At 41.2% G+C, this 17,643-nt stretch overlaps 1 protein-coding gene across 1 annotated transcript in view; it reads left to right on the top strand.

The window, feature by feature from the left end:
• The window catches only part of LOC117529046 (transmembrane protein 132C-like), a 476,757-nt gene that overhangs the window by 445,072 nt on the left and 14,042 nt on the right, over positions 1-17,643 (top strand). The window contains exon 8 of the mRNA XM_034191745.1: positions 5,669-5,975. Within this exon, the coding sequence (XP_034047636.1) occupies positions 5,669-5,975 (307 nt within the window). The remainder of the gene's footprint in view (positions 1-5,668; positions 5,976-17,643) is intronic.

Raw genomic sequence — 17,643 nt, 5'->3', positions numbered from 1 at the left:
AGTATAACAGAATAAAAAGGTGCGAAAGAAGCAGAGGGAGGTGAAAAATAGATTACAAGAAAGTGAAGTTGTGAATTGATGTGAGAAATATAGAGAGAGAGCTTAATGGTTTTACATGCAGTGTGAGAGGGGAGAAGAAATCACAATGCACAGGATGCCAAAAGACAACAGCTGTTAGTGACAGAGATGGAGAACAGAGGCTTATGAATGTGTTTTTATAATAACCACAGTAAGGTTTTACTTTATCAATATTTATAATAAATCTAGCACCAAACGCTGTGTTTTATCCATCGGTTTAATGCAGCCCTGCCCATAAAACAAGAACAACAGATTTTGTTTAAAGTGATGCATTATATTAGCAACTGAGCCATTTTTCTTAAAGGCAAAGGCTATTCACCCAACCGTTGGGCAGATAAGTCATACATTGAACATTACACGCCCAACTGTTGGGCAGATAAATATGTCTTACCTTATTCACCCAACCACTGGGCAGATGAATATAATGTCTTACCTTATTTGCCCAACCATTGGGCAGATAAATATGTCTTACCTTATTCACCCAACCACTGGGCAGATAAATATAATGTCTTACCTTATTTGCCCAACCATTGGGCAGATAAATATAATGTCTTACCTTACTCGCCCAACCATTGGGCAGATAGATATAATGTCTTACCTTATTCGCCCATCCATTGGGCAGATAAATATGTCTTACCTTACTCGCCCAACCACTGGGTAGATAAATATAATGTCTTACCTTATTCGCCCAACCACTGGGCAGATAAATATGTCTTACCTTACTCGCCCAACCACTGGGTAGATAAATATAATGTCTTACCTTATTCGCCCAACCATTGGGCAGATAAATATGTCTTACCTTATTCACCCAACCATTGGGCAGATAAATATAATGTCTTACCTTATTTGCCCAACCACTGGGCAGATAAATATGTCTTACCTTACTTGCCCAACCATTGGGCAGATAAATATAATGTCTTACCTTATTCGCCCAACCATTGGGCAGATAAATAGAATGTCTTACCTTATTCGCCCAACCATTGGGCAGATAAATATAATGTCTTACCTTATTCGCCCAACCATTGGGCAGATAAGTATAATGTCTTACCTTATTCGCCCAACCATTGGGCAGATAGATATAATGTCTTACCTTATTCGCCCAACCATTGGGCAGATAAATATAATGTCTTACCTTATTCGCCCAACCATTGGGCAGATAAATATAATGTCTTACCTTATTCGCCCATCCATTGGGCAGATAAATATAATGTCTTACCTTATTCGCCCATCCATTGGGCAGATAATGTCTTACCTTATTCGCCCAACCATTGGGCAGATAAATATAATGTCTTACCTTATTCGCCCAACCATTGGGCAGATAGATATAATGTCTTACCTTATTCGCCCATCCATTGGGCAGATAAATATGTCTTACCTTACTCGCCCAACCACTGGGCAGATAAATATGTCTTACCTTATTTGCCCAACCGTTGGGCAGATAAATATAATGTCTTACTTTATTCGCCCGACCGTGATCGTGTATTGTGCATCTAAACTGTTTTTACACGTTTTTACACCACCTTTTTAGTGCTCTATTTGTGGCGTGAAAAGCAGTGTATGTTTGACACATTTAACGCCGCTGATTTTAATTACTGTGAAAACACTGCAATGAATGAAAGCAGACAAACATAAGCATTTTGAAGAGAAGCCTGTTAACGATGACAAAACAGTTTTTATGAACAAAATGCTGCTTGTTGTAAGATGGTGTTAGTTTGACACAGTTCCCTGGTGTGATTAGCCAAACAGAACCGCTTTAGATCACAGGCCCTCCGCGGGCTACGAACCCTCCCACAGCCGGCGAGAAAATATCTTCCTTTTTCCCCCGCGTTGAAACCGGAAGTGAACTTACAAGCGCGCTCATTGGTCTGTTATGGTTGGGAGTATATGCTCACGTATTTACTTTATTGAACCAACAGTTGGGCGTACAGCCACTCCGTTTCTTTAAACAGGCCTTAATGTATTTTAAACAGCTAAGATAACGGACTCCGTGACATGTTTAGCACAGAGCAGGTAGCTCAGCAGGATAGGTGTTAAACGACAACTGGGTTCAATTCCTGGTCCAGATTCCCAGGTCACGTGACCTGTCTGTCCATCAACAAGGCACTTCATCTGCACCGATTCTGTTTATACTTTTTTTTCTCTCTTTTATATTCTGTCCTGCACTTGGCCACATAATGGTCATAATGTTTGTCCCAGTTATTGCTAGCCTACTAAATTATTAGCTGAAAAGACTGCAGTGATGACAACATGATGTGCTCAGGCTGTGTCCCAGTTCAAGGGCTGCACTCTTCTAAGTTCATGTGTCTACATAAATATATATATATATATATATATATATATATATATATATATATATATATATTATTCCCCCTGAGTTCCAGTGTCTTTTTAAATGAGACCAGACCACATGTGGCCAGAAGAAAAATCCACACCCAGTGTTTTCTTTGACTCCAGACTGCTTTTCTTTTTTTTTTTTGGTGTGCCCGCTCTGGGCGCTTTTAAGTTCCTCAACTATTCAGAGAAGCGCTGTGACATCACTGCAGTGTCTTTTCATGCAAACAGGAAGAGATGATTATTTTTGCTGATTTGTCACTCAAAATCTATTAAAATAGAGACAGAAAAATGTAATCTGTAACAGTAGATTGGACAGACAGTTGGTTCTGGCTGTGTGTGGGTGCTGTTTTTCACCATACATTGTAAGATAGGCATTTGGGCAGTGTAGTGGCCAAGCACCAAGTGGCCAAGCAGGTAGTGTGCTTTTTCCAGAGCAGAAGGTCTCCAGGTTAAGACTACCAATGCCCATTCTCCATGTAATACAGAGTTGTATTAGGAAGGGAATTTGACATAGCCAAAGGACCTTACTATTATAAGCTAGCTGTTTAATTATTGTCATTCAAACAAATGTCACAATGACCATTTAATTTTTAAACCAAATGTAGCTGAACTAAGACTGTATTTTCCAGTTAGTAATAATAATATTAATAGCAGTTGTTAAATCAAACAGTTGTGTTTGTGACGTTTGGTCGCATGCATTGTTTGCAATCACACTCCATGCGGCTGTGGCAAAGTCAGCTGGATCACGCCACCCACAGGAAAAACTCCTTTTTGAAATGTCAGTTATGAAGCTTAATATAAAATGTGCTTTTACTATGCAGCAACTGAGCACTCCACAGAAAATGAGCGTCATCAGTATTTCATCTTTTCCCCACTTGGTTTGTGACACAGTCCCAGCTGGACCATGCTGCAGAACACCTCTGCAAGTCGAGCTAGAATCGAGCCTTCAAGCTCACTGCAGACAAACAAACTGGACTTTGTGGGTGTAACATGTTCGGGTGTGACCCAGACTGCAAAGCGTAAGTTCATCCAAAATGAACAGTGCCATTACTGCCAATTTTACTGTGGAAATAAAAGCTTTTATATAATTAAAAACCTGCCCCTGTGGTCAGTGTAGTGCTCTCTGTCACAAACCCGTGTCCTATTCACGGTGAACTTTTTTAACCTCTGACTCAATTATGAACTATGTCTACAAGACAAATATATTGGGGTGCATCATGGGGGGAAAAAACTGTTGGGTGTGTCATATAACATGTCATCCTAGGTGGGTTGACGCCTTTAGGAGCAACAAACGTTTACTGTGATTATGAATTATGAAGAGCAATGACTTAGACATAGAAATGGTTCCAAATACCTATTTTTACAAGTTCATGTGTCTGTGCATTTGGACGTGGTGAGCGAATTTTTTGCACGGTCTCCCAATGTGCACAGCTGGAACCACATATTCAAATAGGTGTCCCAGGTACAGCTCTGCCTCATACTGGCATTTTCTGCTGTAATACACAGTATTTCTATTGGTGGTTTATTATCTTGTTCTTTTGTCCAATGGCAACTGTTGTGTCTGGGAGTTTGTGATCTTTTTCAAGATTTCTTCAGTTTGTCTCATGAAATGGCTGCTTTAATCCTTTGTTTCTTCTCTTTTATTCCTTGCCTATTTAGTAGAGTGACCTTCCTACGTTCCCAGTAAAGAGACCATTTCAGTCATTCATTCAATGAAGGCTTGTACGAAGTATAAAAACAAAATAAAGGAGAAGAAGAAAATAATAAAAGAACCACCAATCCCTCTTATGGATGTGCAAACATATCTATGACGCAAAATAAACTGCATTCAAATGGCAAAATTGCTGGTCTTTAAAAGAAAATTGGGAAAGAAATGTGAACACCGCAGTGATTTTTCCCCTGCAAGCCGTTTAAAGTAGATTTCTGAAAATACCAAAAGCATGTGATATTTTAGACTAGGTCATGTCATCTTCCAGGAAAACCGGTGGATTTGCTTCAGACATTTGAAGGATGTCAAGTATTTGCTGGAAGTGTACTTGCATTTAATCGTTACAGCTGTCCAACATACAATTTGTCCAAACAATCATGAAAAAACTGATTACATAGAGAGATGTCAGTGACAGAATGTACGGATGAAGAAAATCTCACAATTCAATAAAAGGTGAGTCAGGAGTATTTTATATTGCATATCACTAAAAGCCACTGGGAAAAAACTGGGCTTCATTGGGAAGGTAGGTCGCTAAAGAAATAAAATTTAATAGTCATCTTGCATCTTAGATTCCATCTGTATACTTTGCATCTTACATTTTATTGTCCATTATACCAAGATGAGCATCATACTCAAAATGATACTGAATCAACATGGATGCCAACAAAGTTTTTGTTTTAAAATTAAAATGTGTACAGTTTATGTACAATATTTCATTTAGTTCATTACTTTGCTTGGAGCCTAATTTGTTTTGTGTATTGTTGCTAGATAGTGATTGAGCAAAAAGTCTTGTCTAGATATGTTACTCTTCTCAATATTTTATGTGAAGTCTGTCATGTGAATACAGCTTGATGTTAGTTTGATGCAGCTAGAGTGATCCTACCATCTACTAACTATTTTCATACATTATCTACTATTTCTGTACTTGGGATTGTTTCTGTTTCAAAGTATTATTGGAGCAGAACGGTCAGCATGCAGCAAATGTTTACACATTACTGCAGTTGCCATATCATTAACATTTATGAAAAACAATAAGTGACCTAGTATTGTGCTTTGTGGTACACCACAGCCTATGTAACATTCATTTGATGATTTGTGTCATGAAAAGGATGACTCAGGCATTTAATAACAAACACCTTATCCATCCACAGTTCATCCAAACTTAACAGAACACTGTTTTGCTGTGTGAAAAATACTTTGTAGCTTCACTGTTACATTTGAGTCTATTCATATTTAAATAGGTGTCGGCCATGTGAAAAGATACTATCATGTTACCATTACCACAGCCTGCCACTTCAATGCAAGATGTTTCAGAGTTAAATTGTTTCCCCTTTAAGGGTTTATGTTGAATTTTGGGGTATTTTTGTGAAGTTGATGAAATCCACTAAACAATGCCCAGGTTAGGCTGGGAAAATCCCATTTTATTTTAGTTTTAGATTGTACTTGTGGTCATCCTAAAAGGCCAGAATGCACTTTAAAGAGCACCATTCCTGTTTATCTATGTGTTACTACCTTTAAGCATTTAGACTTTTCTTTCTGTTCTTCTAGGTATGAAAGAGTAACTGATGATAAAGACGGTGATGCAAGGGAAGAGAGGACAGAAACTGGCTGTTCGGCCCAGTACCAGAGCACCACCCTACGTGTCCTCACTCACTTTGTAGCCGATACTGAAGAAGGAAGAGGCGTGGGCGAGGATGAGGGGCTGGGCCAGCAGAACTTTCTGTTGGGTAGTGACTGGCAGGTGGAGGTGACACAGTTGGTTAAGGATTCTCTGAGGGTGTTGGACCCAAAGATTGCACTACTGCAGGAGGATCAAGTCATAACAGGATTGAGCGCTGGCACCACCAAAGTCCAGGTTGTTTTTTTGAAAATTAACAAAATTCTCACAGAAATGTTACATATCAGGCATGAAAGTGCAATTTTCATGTTTAGAATACACACACACACACACACACACATATATATGTATGTGTGTGTGTGTGTGTGTGTGTGGCACCGCCGCGACGTGCGGAATTCCTCCGCACGTCTGTCTCAATGTGCCGAAAAAGTGCTGATGTCCACGTCTTTTCACAATTCCTGTGCTAGTCAGACGACGTCCCGGAAAAAACACAGCGTCCAGTTTGGAAATGAATGGCACATTCCACTGTTACAGGAGTTTTTGTCATGGAAAGAGGAGCGGAGGCTTTGCGCGTCGTGGGGGTGCCGCATGGCGCACAGCAACACCGTGATGAAGCCTCACGGGACATGTTCTGGCATGTCCAGGCACATCCACAATTTCTCGGATAATCACTCGATGGAAAAACCACTGACAGCTGTCTGAACGCCATCTCAAAGCCGTCCTGTGAGACCAAAACGAAGGTGTTCCTTTGTCTCGCTCCATCAGCAAATCCATCGTGACGCGCAAAGCCTCCGCTCGGCTTTCCATGACAAAATCTCTTGTTAAAAGTAAAATCTGCCGGAAAATGGTTGATGTCCAGCTCTTGTGATAACCAGAGAAAGTGCACACGACGGTCCGGCTCCACAGAGCCATCCAATTAGAAACGATCCGGTGGTTTGTGGCTCTCGATGGCGGCACGGAGCGCGGCGCGCCGAGCGTCCTTAAAGCTGTCCTTAAAGCTGTAGTAGCAGTCCTTATTCTCTGTGAAGCCCATAAAATTTTCACCGAAAGCCAGATAAATTTTTCGAATGGTTTCCAGCTGCCAGTCTCTAACAGTTTCTGAAAAAATTCTGATGGGAAAAAAAAGCCCAAATCATTCTGCCATTTCCTGACAATGAAAATCCGCTGAGGGGGTGGACCACTCCTCACTCAAAGCCTGCTCACAGGCGAATGACGCAACCGGCAGGCGTGGAAAAACTCACACATGCGCACGAGGGTTCAAGCTTGTCTGACGCAATCACACGTGATTCAAATCCATATGGTTTTTGAAAAAAATAATAAGGTCGGATACTTTTCTAATAGACCTCGTATACACACACAGTGAGTAAAATAAGTATTTGAACACCCTGCGATTTTGCAAGTTCTCCCACTTAGAAATCATTTATTTGCATGTTACTACTACAAATAAGTATTTCAACACCTGCCTATCAGCAGAAATTCTGGCCCTCAAAGACCTGTTAGTCTGCCTCTAAAACATCCACCTCCACTTATTATTCCAAATTAGAAGCACCTGTTTGAGGTTGTTAGCTGCATAAAGACACCTGTCCACCCCACACAATCAGTAAGACTCCAACTCCTAACATGGCTAAGACCAAAGACCTTTCCAAAGACACCAGAGACAAAATTGTAGCCCTCCAACATGACAATGACCCGAAGCACACAGGCAAGATAACCAAGGAGGGGCTCCATAAGAAGCATATCAAGGTTCTGGAGTGGCCTAGCCCGTCTCCAGACCTAAACCCAATAGAAAATCTTTGGAGGTAGCTCAAACTCCGTGTTTCTCAGCGACAGCCCAGAATTTTTTTTTTTTTTTTTTTTTTTTTGATTATGTCTCTCTCAGTGGACATGCACCTAAGATGAAAATTTCAGACCCCTCCATGATTTCTAAGTGGGAGGACATGCAAAATCGCAGGGTGTTCAAATACTTATTTTCCTCACTGTATATATATATATATATATATATATATATATATATATATATATGTCACACACACACATACACACACATATTTGGCAGATACTGTTACACTGATGTGACAGGACATATACAGCCCAGTCTCACGTTTATGTTCGTCCTCCCGTCATGAAATGATTAAAATTTTTGTGATGGGGTTTTTTTACCTCACTATTACTAACCCTACAACTACCGCCAACCCTAACTTTAACCATAACCTAACCTTACTCCTTACTCTAACCCTAACCATGTCTCGGTGGTCCCTGCTGTGCTTTGGGTTCGATTGTAATGGCCCCCTGGCCCCTATCCCCACCGCCGCTCGCTCCTCCCTTTGGGGGCCATGGCTGGGGTTGGGTATCGAGAACCGGTTCTTTTCGAGTATCGTTAAGAAATGATTCGATCCACCAACATCAATAGCCTTTTTGCTTAATGATTCCCTTATCAGTCCTTCAGAGCAGCTGTTGTTTTTGAGGGTGTTTGTTGGGAAAATGATCGTTCCTTTACGTTGATTGCAGACCCTGCGGTGGCTTTGTAATCAACTGCTTCACTTCACTGCTCCACTTTGAATAGTGAACCAGTGAAGCAATGCTTAGATCCACTAGCTCGTTGGTTCTTTTTTTGTTGCTCTGCAGAAATGGCAAGTCCACTTCTTAACCCCTCTCAAAGCCATTAAAATATCATGAGTCACTTTTGTGTGGATTAAAGTCACTAACTGGGACTCTTGTCTTCTTGCAGTCAAGAAATGAGAATCGTCCTCCGTTCCATTGGCACAGCTCCAAACACTACGCGGCTCTCTGCTGAGACAGAGTCCAGTCAGAATTAATAACTTCAAAACAAATTGCCGCTTTAAACAAAATGACACCTCTTACAAATGTTGTAAATACAGACAAGAAACTACAGTCGACTAATTTTTTTTTTTCCTACCAAAATGAGACGTCCTGCATTCTTTATGAATTACATCCTGACGTTCAGTGCAGCCGACTGCAAGAGCTCAGCTCAGATGTATGGAAAGACATTCGTGCCAATAGTGTCTAAAAGGAAATACTTTTGACAAAAACTACAGATTTTGTTTATTTTCATTGTTACGCAGATGATACCCAGCTTTATCTATCCATGAAGCCAGAGGACACACACCAATTAGCTAAACTGCAGATTGTCTTACAGACATAAAGACATGGATGACCTCTAATTTCCTGCTTTTAAACTCAGATAAAACTGAAGTTATTGTACTTGCCCCCACAAATCTTAGAAACATGGTGTCTAACCAGATCCTTACTCTGGATGGCATTACCCTGACCTCTAGTAATACTGTGAGAAATCTTGGAGTCATTTTTTGATCAGGATATGTCATTCAAAGCGCATATTAAACAAATATGTAGGACTGCTTTTTTGCATTTACGCAATATCTCTAAAATCAGAAAGGCCTTGTCTCAGAGTGATGCTGAAAAACTAATTCATGCATTTATTTCCTCTAGGCTGGACTATTGTAATTCATTATTATCAGGTTGTCCTAAAAGTTCCCTAAAAAGCCTTCAGTTAATTCAAAATGCTGCAGCTAGAGTACTGACGGGGACTAGCAGGAGAGAGCATATCTCACCCATATTGGCCTCTCTTCATTGGCTTCCTGTTAATTCTAGAATAGAATTTAAAATTCTTCTTCTTACTTATAAGGTTTTGAATAATCAGGTCCCATCTTATCTTAGGGACCTCGTAGTACCATATCACCCCATTAGAGCGCTTCGCTCTCAGACTGCAGGCTTACTTGTAGTTGCTAGGGTTTGTAAGAGTAGAATGGGAGGCAGAGCCTTCAGCTTTCAGGCTCCTCTCCTGTGGAACCAGCTCCCAATTCAGATCAGGGAGACAGACACCCTCTCTACTTTTAAGATTAGGCTTAAAACTTTCCTTTTTGCTAACGCTTATAGTTAGGGCTGGATCAGGTGACCCTGAACCATCCCTTAGTTATGCTGCTATAGACGTAGACTGCTGGGGGGTTCCCATGATGCACTGTTTCTTTCTCTTTTTGCTCTGTATGCACCACTCTGCATTTAATCGTTAGTGATCGATCTCTGCTCCCCTCCACAGCATGTCTTTTTCCCGGTTCTCTCCCTCAGCCCCAACCAGTCCCAGCAGAAGACTGCCCCTCCCTGAGCCTGGTTCTGCTGGAGGTTTCTTCCTGTTAAAAGGGAGTTTTTCCTTCCCACTGTAGCCAAGTGCTTGCTCACAGGGGGTCGTTTTGACCGTTGGGGTTTTACATAATTATTGTATGGCCTTGCCTTACAATATAAAGCGCCATGGGGCAACTGTTTGTTGTGATTTGGCGCTATATAAAAAAAAAAATTGATTGAATTGATTTCTATTTATGTTCAGAGATCAAGGATCCACCATGTAGAGTTTATTATGTCCAAAGTTTAAGGATCCAGTGACCAATGTTATATTTATTTACTTTAAGACACAATAAAATGTTGTTCAATTTAAATTCAATTTCAATTTAATCGGCTTATAAAGTGTCAAATCACAACAAATCACTCAAGGCACCTCACATAAAACAGTTCAACATAAAAAATTAAAATAAATAAATAAAATTTTAAAAATTCAAATACATAATTAAAAACAGAAGTAAAAGAATAAAACAGATTAAAAATAAAAATTATTCATAAGAAAGAGAATAAAAATAGGTTTTAATTCTCGACTTAAAAATGTCCACGGACTCCAACTGCCTCACGGTCCACAGAGCAGGTGCACGATAAGAAAAAGCTCTTTGACCCACTGACATAGAAAATCTGTAAAGCCTACTGTTAGTACAGAAAAAATTCACAAGAGGTATCGATAAGGGAATCGATAAGGAATTGGATTGATAAGCAGAATTGATATAGATAAAATCTTATCGATACCCATCCCTAGCCGTGGCCCCGGTGGTGTGGTTTTGGGGCCCCCCCTTTTGTGGGCCCATGCCGGTGCCCTAAGTGCTTCCCTTGGGTATGGGGTTGCTTCCTGTGCCTCCATGGGGGATGCGTTCCGGCGCCATCGGGCCGTTTCCCTGGTGGTTCATCATGCTGCCCCGGTGGCCCTGGTGGCTGCCTTTCCTGGCCCCTGTCCCCTTCCACTGCCCTTTTTCTTGTTTTCTCCTGGGCCCTTGTGTCTTGGACCCATTTCCGTCGTTGCGTGCACCCAGCCGTATAGCTTCTGACATAACAGAGTGGTCCACGTCACATGGTAAGGTTCTGTACTCTTGTCTTGGCCCAACACACCAGCCACAGTAGTTACCTGATATTTAGCTGTGATCTGGGTCTCTGTGAGTGGATGGTTATGGGTTTGTGGCCATCACCACAATTCAGTTTTAGGTGCTCTCAAGGGGATCAAGACTCTGGTGTTCTAGATTAAGGTATGGATGCTCTGCTGTCGCTGTTTGTTCATGTGTGGTTGTTTGTCCTGGTAAGTTGTATGGTTGGGGCCTTGTCTCCTTGGTGTATCACTTCTCATCACTTCACAGTTATTACTTTCGCCAATTGCCTTTCGTTCTCGTCTATCTTCGTGTTGTTTTGGTGGTCGGCCCTTTTGTCAGCTAGCCTTTTGAGTAGTCTTGCAAGAATAAATTGCATATATGTTTATTAATGTACATAAGTGGTTCTGCCAGTGTGGCGTTTACCATTACTATATATGCAGACAGGGGAAAGAAAAAAACAAACAAATGCACAATTGTGTTTCAAGAATGTAAAGTGCAATCAACATCAATAGTTGCACAACAAATCACTGACCAAATATAATATGCTTATCCAGGGAGGTGATCGTCTAGTGGTTAAGCGTTGGGCTTGAGACCAGATGATCCTCTGTTTAAATCCCAGCCTGACCAGAAAATCACTAAAGACCCTTGGGCAAGGTCCTGAATCCCTTCGTTGCTCCCAGTGTGTAGTGAGCACCTTGCATGGCAGCACCCTGACATCGGTGTGTGTGTGTCTGTGTGAATAGGTGAATGTGAGGCATCGTTGTAAAGCACTTTGAGCCTCTGATGCAGATGGAAAAGCGCTATATAAATGCAGTTCATTTACCATTGTTAAAGCAGAGGACTTCTGTCACCTCCCACAATGAGCACATTAGTTGAGTGATTATGTGAGTATTGTGAGATATCGTGCTGCTTCACTAAAGGTCAGGACATCATTTAAAGGGAATATAAAATGACAGGAGAGATGCACGAGATAATTGTGATTGTGTCTCTTTAATTACTGATAGAATGTGGAGACTTGAAACAACAAATAGAACAAAAGCCATTTATGAATATTCTTTCTTGAAGTTACTGTCTGGCTGGTTCACTTACTTTTCATCGTGGTGGGTGGAGGAGTTAGAATTCTTAAAGCTGATGTCCCACCCCAAACACAGCTGAATATGGCCAGTTCAGTTTGATTCATAGTCCATGACCATTTTATAATGTATTAAAATGCATTTACTTATGTTGAACAACATTAGAAGGTGCTATGAATGGCATTTAAAACATTAATAAAGCAACCAACAATTATTTTATTTGAAACTATTTAATAGCTTAGTGATGTCCTGTGTAGAGAACAAAGCAACACTCCCTCTGTGCTCTGAGCTTTTCTGTCCTGTTTATATTAGTGTTGTGTTGCTGAAAAATCACATTCTTTTCAGTGGCACTTTCATATAAATGAAAGGATCTAAGTCCTACTCGAGAGCTATTTGTGTTATCAGTGTGCTTAAAATTTCAACGCCCATCTTAAATTCATTTCAGTCCCCTTATGTGATCATTAGTGGTGCCTCTCTGAGAGATTGAGAGAGGGAAGGAGAGGGGAGCAACACAAAACAACAATGAAATAACTTTTGTACTTAAAGGTTTCCACCACAGCAACTTGCTGGCTGTTTATGGGTTCCAATACCTGTTTTCACTGCAGGGAACACTCCTGAAAGGTGGGCTTTTTTTCCCCCTCCTTTTTCCAAAAGTCTTTTTCAGGGGCAAAATAAGTCACCGCTCTGGGGTGAAGGTCCCTGAAATGCCATTGGACGAGGCTTATCTCACACAAGAAGATGATGAATGTCAACTGGCATTTATAAAGCTGAGAACAAAAATTAACTGACGACGAGGAGGACTGACGAAGAGGTACAGGCAATAAAGGTCCAGCAAGGATTTGAATCCTCAAGAAGGAATGACAAAATCTACATCAGCACACCTGGATACCCGTGGAATTAACCATACCATGAAGTTGTGCCAAGAGAAAAGTTGAAGGACGACTAGAACCAAAAATGGCTCAGACAACAAAACCTACAGAATACTGCTCCACAGATCTTTGTCCACTGGCAGTGTGGGAACAAAACACTCGCTCATTTTTCGTTTGTTTGTTTGTTTGTTTGATAACTGATGTTCCATCGTAAAGCACAATGCAATAGAGAAGTCCAGAGTAAGATAAACAATGAATGAAATTCAGATATTTTAAATGTTTGTATTACAGAGCACTATGCTGGAAATGCAGCGAGAAGCCAAATAAAAATGCATAAATTACTTGTTCGATTGCCTTCTGAGTAGCGCGCAAAACCTGGATGCTAGTGATTTTTAGTAAGCAAACATTTTGATGCCTTGCATCTGGCTTTAATGTGGCCTTAATCTGGCAATTAATCTGGCAATTAATCTGGCGTTAATCGCTGCCATTAGATTCATGCTATCACTGCAAGCCCAGTTTGTCTTCACTGCAGTGTAGTCAAAATGGTAGAGAAAGCCAATTACCAGGCTATTCCTAAGTTCTTGCAGTGGAAACGGGGCTACTGCGGGCATTCCTACATCTGGACACAATGAGGTTCTGCACCTGAGTAGAGTGTAGCATGTAAAGGTGCACACTCTCTGCAGTAAGGGTGTAACAATCGTCCCACAAAATGCACATGGTCTCTGCTCTGTGTGCGTGCATGTATCTAGCTCAGTTTTGTCCTCAAAACACAGGAAAATCATGAATCTGGGTGGAGCCGGAAGAATGTAAACATTAAATTCTGGTCCAACCTCGCTATGCTGTGCGATCAAACTGAACATTTCAGAGTGGCCTTTTATTGTGGCCAGCCTAAGGCACACCTATGCAATAATCATGCTGTCTAATCAGCATCTTGATATGCCACACCTGTGAGGTCGGATGGATTATCTCCGCAAAGTGCTCATTAACACAAATTTAGACAGATTTATGAGCAATATTTGAGAAAAATAGGTCTTTTGTCAATATAGAACATTTTAGATTCAGTTTTAAATCTTTGAGTTCAGCTCATGAAAAATGTAAGCAAAAACAAGTGTTGCATTTATATTTTTGTTCAGTGTATGTTTACTGTAAGCTATGGAGTAGGACAAAAATGGAGGTGTGTATGTGTACACATACAGACACACACACACACACACACACACACACACACACACACATATATATATATATATATATATATATATATATATATAATATACACACGAGGTCTGTGAGAAAAGTATCTGACCTTTTTGTTTTATGCAAAAACTATATGGATTTGATTCATATGTTTTTACGTCAGCCAAGCTTGAACCTTCGTGCACATGCATGAGCTTTTCCACGCCTGTCGGTTGCGTCATTCGCCTGTGGGCAGGCTTTGAGTGAGCACTGGTCCACCCCTCTCGTCATTGTTTCATTGCGAGGAAATGGCAGAATGATTTGGGCTTTTTTTCCATCAGAATTTTTTCAGAAACTGTTAGAGACAGGCAGCTGGAAACCATTCGAAAAATTTATCTGGCTTTCGGTGAAAATTTTACGGGCTTCACAGAGAATAAGGAGTGTTACTACAGCTTTAAGGACAGCCCACAATGGCGCACGGCGCGCCGCGCTCCGAGCTGCCATCGAGAGGCAGAAACCAACACATCATTTCTAAATGGATGACTGTTTGGAGCCAGGACCGCCGTGTGCAATTTCTCTGGTTATCACAAGAGCTGGACATCAGCCATTTTCCAGCAGATTTCACTTTTGACAAGAGATTTTGTCATGGAAAGCCGCGCGGAGGCTTCGCGTGTCACGACCGATTCGTTGATGAAGTGAGACAAAGGAACACCTCTGTTTCGGAGTGTTAGAGGACAAGTTGGGACATGCCTATCTCGGCTTTCAATGCTTACCAGTCGAGTGAGTATAAGAGAAATTGTGGAGAGCGCCATTGTGGGCTGTCCTTAAAGCTGTAGTAACACTCCTTATTCTCTGTGAAGCCCGTAAAATTTTCACCGAAAGCCAGATAAATTTTTCGAATGGTTTCCCGCTGCCTGTCTCTAACAGTTTCTGAAAAAATTCTGATGGAAAAAAAGCCCAAATCATTCCGCCATTTCCTCGCAATGAAACGACGACGAGAGGGGTGGACCAGTGCTCACTCAAAGCCTGCCCACAGGCAAATGACGCAGCCGACAGGCGTGGAAAAACTCACGCATGCGCACGAAGGTTCAAGCTTGGCTGACGTAAAAACATATGAATCAAATCCATATATTTTTTGCATAAAATAAAAAGGTCGGATACTTTTCTCACAGACCTCGTATATACTCAACAAAAATATAAACGCAACACTTTTGGTTTTGCTCCCATTTTGTATGAGATGCACTCAAAGATCTAAAACTTTTTCCACATACACAATATCACCATTTCTCTCAAATATTGTTCACAAACCAGTCTAAATCTGTGATAGTGAGCACTTCTCCTTTGCTGAGATAATCCATCCCACCTCACAGGTGTGCCATACCAAGATGCTGATTAGACACCATGATTAGTGCACAGGTGTGCCTTAGACTGCCCACAATAAAAGGCCACTCTGAAAGGTGCAGTTTTATCACACAGCACAATGCCACAGATGTCGCAAGATTTGAGGGAGCGTGCAATTGGCATGCTGACAGCAGGAATGTCAACCAGAGCTGTTGCTCATGTATTGAATGTTCATGTCTCTACCATAAGCCGTCTCCAAAGTCGTTTCAGAGAATTTGGCAGTACATCCAACCAGCCTCACAACCGCAGACCACGTGTAACCACACCAGCCCAGGACCTCCACATCCAGCATGTTCACCTCCAAGATCGTCTGAGACCAGCCACTCGGACAGCTGCTGAAACAATCGGTTTGCATAACCAAAGAATTTCTGCACAAACTGTCAGAAACCGTCTCAGGGAAGCTCATCTGCATGCTCGTCGTCCTCATCGGGGTCTCGACCTGACTCCAGTTCGTCGTCGTAACCAACTTGAGTGGGCAAATGCTCACATTCGCTGGCGTTTGGCACGTTGGAGAGATGTTCTCTTCACGGATGATGCGAAGGAGATGTGTTGCACTGCATGAGGCAAATGGTGGTCACACCAGATACTGACTGGTATCCCCCCCAATAAAACAAAACTGCACCTTTCAGAGTGGCCTTTTATTGTGGACAGTCTAAAGCACACCTGTGCACTAATCATGGTGTCTAATCAGCATCTTGGTATGGCACACCTGTGAGGTGGGATGGATTATCTCAGCAAAGGAGAAGTGCTCACTATCACAGATTTCGACTGGTTTGTGAACAATATTTGAGGGAAATGGTGATATTGTGTATGTGGAAAAAGTTTTAGATCTTTGAGTGCATCTCATACAAATGGGAACAAAATCAAAAGTGTTGCGTTTATATTTTTGTTGAGTATAGTACTATAAAGCTGATCCTGATTTTTCAATGCAAAAGCTTGCTGGGTACAAGTTAATTTCTGGGTATGAGTTCCTGCTAGCCAGATAACTTATTAGTTTCAGTTTTCAGAAACCTGCAGTGTATTTAATCTTTGTCATCCCATTTAGGGAATATATTTTGGCTGGTGTTCGGCAAGTTTATGAGCTGAAAACCCCCAAAAACCTGAGTGGAGAATTAGCTGCCAAACAGCACTACAATCACAAAGCTGCTCTTGTGAAAAGGATCAAGAGAGCGTGAGAGCTCTCTGCTTAGAAAATGGAAGGAGTTTTGTCTCTCAAAGAGGTCTTTTCTCCTCAATCACTGTCAAGCTTTGAAGAATTGTAGTCAGTTTCTTTAAGCCTTAAATACATAATGCATTAAGAGTATTACTTGGATTTCACTTTTGAGAATGTACAATTGAGAACTTTTTTAAGGTTTAAGTCATTAATATACTGGAGATGAATTCCAGTGGTGCATCAGTCCAAAGGGATGAACCGTTTTAGCTGCAGTTCTGACACTTTGTATGGACTGTGCCCATGCAAACCACATTTAGCTATTAACCTTTGCATGAGTGTCAGTGTGATGAATCATGGAGCTTGGTTAGGTAAACGCTGGCTGTAATTGTAGCTGTCGCACCAGACCTGCTCTGTAGGTGCAAATGAGGCTTTGTGGGCTCAGACGGTGGAAATCACCCATGTTTGATATTACATCATGCATGATAAATCTGAGAGCTCTGAATGTTCTCAAGGTAGCAACCTGTAAATTCTGACACTGAGATGAGGAAGAACAACAAAAATCTAGAGGGAGCATCTTGCCACTGTGACGGTTTGTTTCTGCAGTAATAGAAGGGATGACATCCCTTGAAACTGAGCTGAGGAGATTCTGATAAAGGGGTGGGAGAAGGAATCCTACAAGGAGGACCATCAACATGTGAGACAACAGCGGCAGTAACTGTGTATAGTTGTGGTTATGTTGAAGGGAAATTCCAGTCTCGAAGGGAAACAAAAATATGTGTTCCTGGTATCCTTTTTTAATGTTTGCAGGAGGTATCATTCGTATCCACAAGTGGGTCCAAAGCAAACTAGAAGTGTATTCAGAGAAAATGTACCTCTAGCAAGGTCCAACAGTCCACTTGCCCTTTACTGACATTTTATTTATTTCCTTTTTCATTTTGCAAGTTTATTCCTTTGATACCTCCATGAACATTCTGAGATCCCCACTGCTTACATTTAATTTCTATAATTATTAACTTT

The sequence above is a fragment of the Thalassophryne amazonica genome, chromosome 17, assembly GCF_902500255.1.
Source record: "Thalassophryne amazonica chromosome 17, fThaAma1.1, whole genome shotgun sequence".
Lineage (NCBI taxonomy): Eukaryota > Metazoa > Chordata > Actinopteri > Batrachoidiformes > Batrachoididae > Thalassophryne > Thalassophryne amazonica.
The sequence above is the reverse complement of the archived record's forward strand: the minus strand, read 5'-3'. Positions and strand labels throughout refer to the sequence as shown.